This window comes from Apis florea, unplaced genomic scaffold (assembly GCF_048593485.1).
Source record: "Apis florea isolate Af1SG1 unplaced genomic scaffold, ASM4859348v1 contig_3803_pilon, whole genome shotgun sequence".
Lineage (NCBI taxonomy): Eukaryota > Metazoa > Arthropoda > Insecta > Hymenoptera > Apidae > Apis > Apis florea.
The window spans coordinates 1,513,426-1,524,713 of record NW_028256864.1 but is presented as its reverse complement, the minus strand read 5'-3'; the positions used below and the strand labels follow the sequence as shown (position 1 = coordinate 1,524,713).

Genomic DNA, 11,288 nt, shown 5'->3' with positions numbered 1-11,288 from the left:
ATTAGACTGGTTCTCTAGAGTATTTAATTATAAGAAATGGAAGAACACGAACGTTACAACGTTCGATCAGTTTGGGATCGATCAGGGAGGGAGAGACACACTCGTTCTGAGATTTCGAAACTGCGGAGTGGATCAATAACGGCGCGTTGATCGAAACCACTCGAGGCGAGCCTGCATTTTTCCACTCTTAATCACCGGCCCTAATTGGTCAATTACGCTCATTACCGTCTCCTACGGCGGAGAGGCGAGTCGAAACGATAAAATCTCTTCTCTCTCTTTCTCGTCGAGGAGTAACAGCAAAGGCAACCCCCCACCAAGCCTCCATGTGTATCCACGGGTAATCCCTGCCTCCCCTGAAACCGTGGTGGACGTGCACATTTGCACAAGAGAGAAACTTATCCCCCCGGCGCAAAGGGAAAAATCAGCGGGTTATGTAGAAGAGGGAGCCCTGGGTTTCGGTTCAGTTCGGTTCCGCGAAGAGGAGAGAACCCGGCCACCGAGGCGGGCGGATCCACCGAAGCCACGCCCCTTCTGCTGCCTCGAGGCTCCGCCCGCTTTTAAATTTCCCCTTTCTCCCACTTTGACCCCCTCCACCGACGCGCCACCGACAACCGTCTCTTTTCAAGCAACGCAGCGGGGCCCCCCCTCCCCACTAACCGAGGCGCCTCCACCCGCAAAACGAAAAAGTCCGAGCGCCGCAGTCGACGATGGTCAAAGTCAGTCCACAAGGAGAGCTCGAGTCGAGTAGAGGCTAGTTCAGGTCAGTTGGCCGGAGATCCATCGATCCGTCGATCACCGGCTCACCTGTCAAACGTGTCATCGTTTCTTCAAGGGATACTCAGTGACTTGATCGTAGGAAAAAAAAAAAAAAAAAAAAAAAAAAAAAAAAAAAAAAAAAAAGTAAACGTCGTCGATCGTGGGGGAGGCCCAGGAAGAGATCGCTGGATCGGGCCTTCTTTTTTTTTTCTTTTTGCCGCTTTTCGAGTCGTGTTGACGAGATTGTGAGAGATAGAGAGAGAGAGAGAGAGAAGAGACATTTGGACATTTCTCCCCTCGTACGAATAGAGGAGGGAGATTCCTCCCCGGTTGACGCTCCTCGAGAAGATGAGAATGTAGAGGATCGAAGAAGAGTTCGAGTGTTTCGGTGGAAGAGGATATAGATTCGAAGAAGTGTTCAATCGCGGTACTAAGAATGACAGTACTAAGGATGACCTCCCCGGTGACTCCTCCATCGAGCAGTCCAGGTTCGAACGAGGCCCAGGCGCCCCAGGCGATTTCGAAGCCTGTGCATCGATTGAGCTTCTCCGTCGCTGCCCTGTTGGCCGACACCAAGAAGTCGGACTCATCCAGACAGGAAACGTCCTCCGTGTCCCCAAGATCGTCTCCCCTCGCCTCTTACTCCCCCGTCAGACACGATCAACTGCCAATCAACTCGCCAAACCCCACGCTGCAGAAGGTTTGTCCAGGTGAATACAGATCGAGATACCTGTCACCCGCTGCTCAGGAGCACAGGTCGAGCGCTCAATACACCACCACCACCTGTGACACCCCCAGAACCTCCCTAGACGCAAGGACGTTGACCAGGCTCCCGGAGATCGAGGTGGACAGGTTGGAATCTCCGACACCCCGCTCCAGAACCATCGACTACGTAATCCAAACGGAAAGTGGATCCACGTCGGAAGTGATACCCTGTTCCTCGTCCCCAAAAGTATCGTCGTCCACGCTTGGCCATCCAGAATTTGGCTCTCAATCGCCGAGAAGCAGCTCGCACGAGGGCAGGTCCAGGTGTTCGGAACCGGAGGACATCGAGGAGGAGGACGAGAACAGTTTGGTCGACGTGGAGGATCTGCAACATCATCATCACCATCATCAGGGAAGCAGCCCAACGCCGGTGAGACCAACGCCGGCATACATCGGGGGATTTTCCAGTTTGGGAGGCATCTCTGGCATTCCAACGGGGCTTCATCCCGCCGTTTGGGGCGGAGGACATCAGGGTGCAGCCGCGGCCGCGGCGGCCGCCGCCGCCGCCGCCGCGGCCACCGCGAGCTTCTTCCCCTCGCATTTCTCTCATCACGCGCCTCTAAACGGTGAGTGAACCAAGGGTTTCGAGCCTTTTCTTCCTTCTGCTCTTATCCATCCATTTGCTAGACCGACGACAACCGGTGTTCGCCTCTGAACGTCTCGTTGGCCGGCCGCCAATCGGTTTCGATATTTTTTTCCCTTCTCATTCGCTCGATCGTTGGAGAAACGGAACGGGGAGAAGGTGAATGCGACAGAGGTTCGTTGAATGGAGCCGACGGCTTCGACATTCCTCGCTTTCCCCGTTGTAACGCGGATAAAATTAGTCGGCGCGGAACGGAAGTCCACGCCTCTCTCGTCATTCTTCGATTCTTTTTCCCCTCTTCTATTTTCGCGCGCAACGAAATTGTGATTGGGAAGAAGGTATTTCGAAAGAAGGTTGATTCTGTTTCGCTTCTATTTTCTTAAACTATACAGATTCGCTTCCTTTAAATAAATAGGATTGGTAATTATAAACATATACATATACATATTCATATCATTCAATTTAAAATCTTAATCTTCAAATTTAAGAAAGAATATAATTTGTATCGTGTAATCACATTTTGGAAATGATGCTCACAGTTTGAAGTAAATTGGCGATTCTAATCATTTTTCTTTCTATTTTCCGTGATTGAGACCGATATTATTTATAACTTCAAATATTTAAATATTTACTTTTTACGCAAAGCAGCGATATTCAAAATTATCATCCAATAACTTGCGTTATTTTATATTTGCCCATCATTGATTGAGAGATACTCGTCGGAATAAAAAGAAAAAAATTCTACGAGTAGAATCGGCTAACTGGCCAGGACTGGTTAAACCGAGGGAATTGAAATACCCTGAGGGGAGGGAGAAGAAGGAAGAAAAACGCAGGTAATTGATAAATTGAGACACACGATATCGTCGCTGGTACGCTATTAGCGGTGGAAGGAGGCACTCACCTAAAATCACCGCGAAAGGAATGCAGTTCTTGGAGCGCGCGCGCGGATGACTCGTCGCGATTGAATCATCGTTAACACTAATTATTGAGGTCGCGGCTTGATAATTGCGCCGGGTTCTCGTTAAAGAGGCAATCAAAGTTTTCTCGCTTCGTCAGAGAGCCGCCACTAAGGCAGAAAGAAGGAACAGAGGGCCGGTTCTTGTCGGGCCCCGTGGAATCTGGACGACAGACAATAGGCGATTATTACAAAAAGGTGTTGCAACTGCAAATCACTCGTCGGAATGGGAAACTAGAAACTCGTTGTTAATCAAATTTTTTTTCTTCCAACTCTTGGATGATTTATGTAGGATTTTTTTTTTTATCTTTCAGTTAAAAAGTCTCCACGTTAACGAAGAGTTGAGAGTTTTGATTTATTCGACTATATTTTTCGAGTCTCGTTGCATTGGTCTTTTTCTTATTAATATTTTTTATATTATTTTTTTTTCTTTTTTCTTTTGGAGAAATTATTATTAAGAAGAGGAAAAAAATGAGAGAGATATTAATCGAAATATGCGATAAAATTTTCCCATTTCTCGTCTTCTCGTCTTATATTGTGAAATTCCAGTGTAATAAATTATTATTTTATATTCATCTATTTGTAATCTTCTCCTTATATATATTTTTTATTTTTTTTTTTTTTTTTTTTAGTATTTTTAACTCTTCACATAATGCGATAAAGTCTGAAATATGCAATATTTCGTTAGTTTTTGATCAGCCAAAATTAATTGACTTAATTTATCGTGTAATAATAATCATAGATATAATTGGGAACGCGTAATGTTGCTTTTCACTACGGATTTTCTATCCTTATATTCCAATTTATAGATCATTGTTACGCACAATTTAGGGTGGCTGGGAAGAAGAGCACAATCGACCATAATCGAGTCTCGGCGGTCGAGTCGCGTAGGGGAACCAGCGTGATTTTGAAATATGGCCACTTATGGAGGGTGCTTCCTTCGAATTGTGCAACCCTTCAAACTTTGTTCCGCCGCTCTTTACTTTAACTATGCTCGAGAAGGGGTTGAAAATAGGGGTTGCAAAGTGTTATCTTTAATGGCAAACATATTTTTAGGAAGAATGAATAAATTAAATTTATTCGACGAATAAATCGATGAGCAGTGATAAATCGATGGTTAAAAATAGGAAACGAAAAATGTGATTATCCTTTGATATTGATATGACGAACAAATTACGAAGCGAACATCTTATCTATGTAAATTAATTCCGGGAGAAATAGAAGGAAAAAATAAATTAGAAAGAATTATATATTAAGAAAGAATCGAATCAATGAATAATAAATAGTAAATAATTAATTGTTAAGGAAAATAGAAAGTGAATATTGATTGAAAGAAATAAATTGTAAATTCGCTCCTCCGTGTTTTTTATTTAAATTATTTTCAAGGAAAAAATAAAAAAGGGGAAACGAAACAAGGGAATTGAACAATTCTGAACGAAGAAATTAAAATCGAAAACGAAACGATGCAAATCAGTTTTTACTATGTTTTGTTGAAAATAAAAAATGAAAAATATTATCTCCAATATCGATACAAGTAGCAACAACGAAATTACTTACTTACTCTTTTTTTTTTTTTTTTATAAATCAAACAAAAATTAGAATTAATTGTTAAGGATTTCGAGTCAACGAACGGTTGAATATTATTTACAAACGAATTGTTCAATCGATATAGAACGTATACTGCTTGTTCATGCGTTCTACACGAATTACATTTCCAAGAAAAATAAACGAGGAAAAATAAATTAGTAGTAATTGTACGAAGGAATTGAACTCAACAAATGTCAAGTAGTATAAATTAATTGGCCCTCCGTTAAAAGAAGGTGATTCATTTGGACAGCGAAGATGAATACAACCGATTTCGTGGAAGGCTTCTTTAGAATTTCGATTTCTAATAAACAAACGAGCACGCTTACGCTCGATTTATCGATCGAGCCGACTAATAAGAGCGCATAGAGCGCCCGTGGAAAAGATTGCGCAACGCAACAAAGAACGTTCGAGCGGGATTCTGCCTTACCTCTTTCGCGGCGATCGTCCTCCTCGTTACGTATCTCCTCGAAATCAGCTAATTATTTCACTAATTTGCATGAAAATCGATCGAAAGGGTACGTTTTTCTTTTTCTTTTTTTTTTTTTTTTTTTTTTGCAAACGCTCGATGCACTCACGCTCGATCCTCGTTCCATCGAATATTTTCATTCAATACGATTTTCTTCCTCGTCAATTTTATATTTCTACAATTGCTTCGCGTTTGGCTGCGTTACGAAATCTCGTCTCGCAACCGAGAATCTTTAAAATGCAATTATTTGGAATACCAGTTTTCAGTTGAAGACCGAAGGATTAAAAAGTTATTGCGCAAGTTAAAATTTCACACGAAGATATACTATTATATAATATATGCTATTATATTTCTGAATAATATTAAAAAATATTATTGCAAGCATCTGAAACTTTGATTCGATTAAAAAAATAATAAAATACATGGCGATATAAGTACAAAACATAATCAATTATACATTTTTGAGAATCTTTATCGATCGTTATAATACATTCTCTATCAATTTTGAATATCTTACATATATTTCCAAACTGTTGATTGGCAAAATTCGGAAGCCACGATTAAAAGATTAAAAATACAAATGAGCGGATTAAACGATTGGGGAGATTTTAAAAACTACGATCCTCGAATAAAAACTTAAAAATAACGTATTTATTTCATATCGTTTCGTTCGATCGATCGAAGAATCCGGCGGATTTCGCGGAAATCGGATATCTCCGCGAGATCAGCTAATTATTTCGAATGCGCCGGATTGAAATCGGGTCCTCGAGTTTTCGGCCGAATCCTCGGGACTAATTGGAAGGAGCCGTAGCAGGAATAAAAGGGGGAGGATCATCGCACAAAGGATGCGTCCTCTCCCTTGAAACCCCCTTGAAGAATCGCAAAATTCCGCACGAAGCAGGGAAGGGCTCGAGGAGGCCCCTCGGAGGAAAATTTGAAATTCAGAGAGGAGAGACGATCTCCTCCTCCTCGAGCCCTTTTGTCTCGAGATCGCTCGCTCGTTTCCACAGCCGTTCACCTCCGCTCTACAAATCTGTCAATTGTCTCGAGACAAATCTCGGGGAATATAACCGATATGTTTTGACACGAGCCTCTCCTGATAAGATGTTCCGCCGTTTCGTTCGATTGTCCCGGCTTATTGTTCGCCGACGACGAGAGAGAGCTCAGCTCCGGGACATTGTTCGAGATTTTCGCGGATGATTTTGACGATTTGCATGTTGCTCTGTTGTTGGGGACAACGATTAAGCGTCGACTCGTCGTTTATCTTTACCGTTAACCGGTCGAGAAAAGAGCATAAACAGATCCTCCGCTAAGAGGATTATGCGAGCCGTGAATATCAACAGATGTAATCTACGAACTTTTTTCTTTTTCTACATTTGTTCGAATCAAACGTTGAAGAAGAAAAAGAAAAAGGATTTGCAGATTGGAAAATTCGTGATCGATGCTGTCATTGTACACGCTGGATTCTTTCGGATCATAAAACGAATCTGATCTAATTATTCGATTATATTCAAAACTACCCGATCGACCGGCAAAACCATCCTTAACTAATCAAGAAAAAAAAAAAAAAAGAAAAACCATGGCACGCTATTAAATTTTGCAATAACGTACGATCCATAATTGTTCCAACCTTTCGGTCTGTATCGACGCTGATGAGTACAAGCGGCGGGGACAGGCCGTTGGGGATGTTGGCCGTTCGCAAAAAGGTAATGGGGCCAGTTTGCGGCGCCGTTCCGACGGGGAAAATTATGAATCGATCCCTAAAAAAGTTGCGCAAAAACGGGACGGTTGCGGTCGGCCGCGGCTCGTTCTGACCCGCGAAACACGGTTCCCCTTCTTCACTCCTCCCCGACTCGTTAGGGACGAGGAGAAGGTGATGGTGGATGATCCTCGAGCGGAAACGTTGCTTTTTCGGTTGCAGAGAACGGGGAGCCGGCCAAGATCAAGTGCAACCTGAGGAAACACAAGCCGAACCGGAAGCCGAGGACGCCTTTCACCACGCAACAATTGCTCGCGCTCGAGAAGAAGTTCACCGAAAGGCAATACCTGAGCGTCGCGGAGAGGGCCGAGTTCTCCTCCTCCCTGCACCTCACCGAGACCCAGGTGAGATTGCTCTTCCTTCTTTTTTTTTCCTCGTTCGAGTTTTATTGGGCGAAGGATTTATATTTCGAATACGTTTCTTATTTTTAACGCTAAACCTACCACGCGCGGTCCGTTTTTGAAATTTCCTTCAGAATTTATTTAAGATACAAATGTTTTTTTGCAGCGATCATTTGACCGCTCATGGTCAGAAATAGGTATACACGAAATGTCGGTAGGTTTAGTGTTAAATATAGTGAGAGATTTCGCGAATTTATTTCGTGGCGAGTTCATTGGATGGAAAGCTATTTGATTTCTCTGTAATAAAATTCGTTGTTCAATCATCGCATCGATTCGGTAATTTTATTCGTTCTCGAATGACGAGGGTTGTTTTGATTCATCTAAAGAACAAAAGTTTTCTTCGGTGTAAAAAAATTTTCCCGTATATTTCATTTGATCCATCCTGTGATATATCCTTAATAAAAGATTGATTGAATGTAAAATGTATATATGAGAAAAAAGATCGAACGTGTCGATTTGATTGTACGCCAATGATAAAAAAAGTATCCAGCCTTGTTCACTCGACTAAATTATTCCGTTACTGTGTTATTTCTCTTACTACGAATATAATTAAGTACGAGTTTTGCTTTACGCAGAGTTGCGCACAGAAAACGGGACAGAAAGATAATGAAACTGGTAAAAAATATAAAATATTGATATATGAGATTGCAAATTTTTTTTTTCCACGTCAGCCATTTAATTAATAAAAATCATTTGAATATTTAGTTTTCACTTACTGTTTACTGTTTCACTTACTGTCGAATCAGATTGGAATAATCTTTATCTTCCATTTTCAATTTTAATTAATTTCGATCAAAAGAGCGTGATATTAAATAATAATAATAATAATAAAAAAAAAAGTAATAAGATGGAAATCGGAACAACAAGTTTTTTTCTCAATGTGTTGTCTTATCTTTATTAACGTCGACTTGCACGCACATAAAAAAAGAAATTCCTATCTATTTTATTAACCGTAACGTTTATCTAAAAAAAATTCGTGTTTCGACTTTTATCCTCTTTATTCTTCTCTCTCTTTTTTTTTTTTTTCAATCCCATAATTAAAACTAAAATTTTAATAAACGATTGACAAGATAAATTAAATACAACAAAGATATTCAGATATTTCTTCAGATCTTACGATCATAATTCATTAATTCGAAAAAGAAGAAACGCTTTAAAAACGATTAATCTACCCAAAAGAAGGAGTTAAAAATTTATTTAAAATATTCTCATGCAAATTTTTTTTTTCTATATATAAAATCAATAAATTCCCGAAAATTGAAATTTTAGAATTGGCCGTCGATTGATCACAAAGATCTTTCCAAGACAAGTTCAATTTTCCAAAGTATTCGGTTAAATTCACAGATATTTTACTTATAATACCTAAATACACCTCTCGATCCGTTCTTTCCACAAACAAGCTGCTATTACAAACACCGCTACTCAAAACTTCAGCCTTCTTTACACTCGGCGATTCAACCTCGACATTCACCCCCAACTGCTATTCCCTTACGACAGAGTGTTAACACAGATATTGGCTCGAGACTCGTCTCTACTTTTTGTTTTTCTTTCTCTCTCTCTCTCTCTCTCTTTCTCTCTCCTCGCAAACAAGATTCTAAACCGATCTCGAAACTGATCCAGAATACGTGGTAATTAGCGCGTGATATTTCTGGCGGACAACGACTGGCCATTTTATTAATAGATTACAAATTGCGCGATGACCGACCAATTATCCCGGATTACCGTGCTCTTGTTCTTCCACCGCCTCGAAAAGCGCGATTCCGCGTCTGTCAGCATGGCGATACATCCGCCTCACTCGTTGTCACTCGTAGACTCCTGTAGTCTTCTTCTCGACAAATTCATTCTATCTTTATCCCGGCTCGCTCACGACGTGCGAGCTTTAGAACGGTTCCTGTTTCCCTTGGAAAAGATTCGCTCCTCCTCGTGTAATTAATCGTGTATTAGAGTTTCTGAGGATAATTTTTAACGTATCAACAGTTTTTTGAGATAATCGAGGTTGGAAAATATCTAAATCGGATAATACTTTTCAAGGATATATAAATAAGATGGATTAGGATATGATATTATTAAATGGAAGGTAAAATCCAAGAAAGAATATTATTGTTATCGAGCAGAAAAAAATTGGATGTTATTGATTAATTGCTTTAATTGTGCATACACAAATGTATCTTATCTTCTATTTATTATCACGATATATTTTCTTGATAAAGTTCAATTAGAATCAATACCTAATATTTCCAAGAAAATTTTTATTTTACAAAATATAACGATTACCTTGTTTCCTCTAACAATCGAGTGGCGAAATTTTTGAACGAGAAAAAAAGAAAAAAAAACCGGCTCGAAAACGGCTTCGATCCAGCACGCTGGACCGCGCCTCGATTCCTTTTCCCATCGCGAAACCGCAAAAGTGGTCGAGGCGTTGAGACGAGGAAAAGTAATAACGAGCTCGGGCCGATTTCATTGTTGCAGGTGAAGATCTGGTTTCAAAATCGTCGCGCCAAGGCGAAACGCATGCAGGAAGCGGAAATCGAGAAGTTGCGGATGTCGGCGGTCAGGCAGCACCACACCACGCTCTACGGCTCTCATCCGGGACTTTTGACACCGGCCAGCCTCTACCCCGTCGGAATGTTGTCCCATCCAGGCCTCACGCCGCATCACCCGATCTCTCAGCACCCGTCCAGGGAATGAGAGCGGCGCGGGGAGAAGAATCGGTAGTGAATCGATCGTTGCCTCCTTGATTCGTTTGGAATTGGGCCAGGCCTTTATTCGGGGAGATATTTGGGGAGAAATGTAAGAGGGATGCATTTATGAGATATCGAGCCGGCTCTTCTGAAATTTATTTTTGGACCTGGATGGAAGAACGAAGAATGGTGGAAAAGAAGTACGTGGAAAAATTGTTCAGGTATTTATCGAAGAATGAAATTGGTGGAGACGAGGAAGGAAGATGGAGAATGAATGACAAGTGCGTTTTGGATTTCGAAATAATAGCAAAAGTCTTGAGAAATATGAAGAAGTTTTATCGATTTATCCTTCTTCGAGGCAATCAAAATGTGGAAATAAAAAGAAAAAGAACGAAGAAATTACTTTTCGGATCGGTTTCCAGCCTCGAGTTATTTAGGGGAATGAAAAGAAACGTACAAGAAGAATCGAGGAATCCAAGACGAATTCCATATTGAATTGATGAAAATTATCAACGAGATCAAATGGAAAGGATGGAGTATTTTCATTCTAAAAAAAGGTGTAACCAAAGTAATTCTGAAAAAAAAAAAAAAAAAGAAGAAAACTCGATTCCGAACTTTCTTTTTTTCAATCACATTCGTCGAATATAATACGAAAACTCATCCATAAAGAGAAAGAGGGACAAGAACAAAAAGAGCAAAATTTCGTTTCTCCAGGGGAGCACGTATAACTTATCCTGAATCTGTGCCAATAACGTTATCGCCCGTCATGTACATAAAGTGTAAATAATCGTCGTTCACGCGTCGAGAAAAATTCACCTGTAAATACGATGTTCGATCTTTTAAACGACGAGTTTATCGGATCGACCCTGTTTTTTCCAATTTTGTATAAATGTAAAACCGAGAAGAGTAGCAGAGTTTATTTAATAAACCACAGTATAGAAGTAATATACACGCATTACATTGTTTCTCACACCGCTAATTCCCAGATCTTTTTGCCTTATGTGCAAAACACGTGCAAAACACACAAATGGTGTATCAACAGGAGAGGAAGATTTACAGGAATGATCTGCGTAAGATCTGAAGAGGGCTCTAATTGAGCGTATGATAAGGAAACGGTCGATGATCGGCTCGACATCGAAATGGAGGAATCACGGGAGTATGGTTGGTAATTGGAAAGATCGATGATCCTTTCTTGATTCTTGTTTCCGCGCGGGCAGGATTAGAAAGTTGGAATAAATTACGAATGGCAATTAAACCGAGACGATGAACCGCCGCGTCCCGATAATCGATCGATAAATCGAACGAATTTATTCCGTTTGAATAGGAGGCAGCGTA

The 11,288-nt window shown here is 40.8% G+C and overlaps 1 protein-coding gene across 1 annotated transcript; it reads left to right on the top strand.

The window, feature by feature from the left end:
- Positions 1-719: 719 nt before the first annotated feature.
- On the top strand, positions 720-10,898 carry LOC100868820 (uncharacterized). The gene is made up of 3 exons (XM_003697921.4): positions 720-2,087; positions 7,034-7,215; positions 9,742-10,898. The coding sequence occupies exons 1-3, from the start codon at positions 1,193-1,195 to the stop codon at positions 9,958-9,960; spliced, it is 1,296 nt and encodes a 431-aa protein (XP_003697969.2). The 5' UTR covers positions 720-1,192; the 3' UTR covers positions 9,961-10,898.
- The last annotated feature ends 390 nt before the right edge of the window (positions 10,899-11,288 follow it).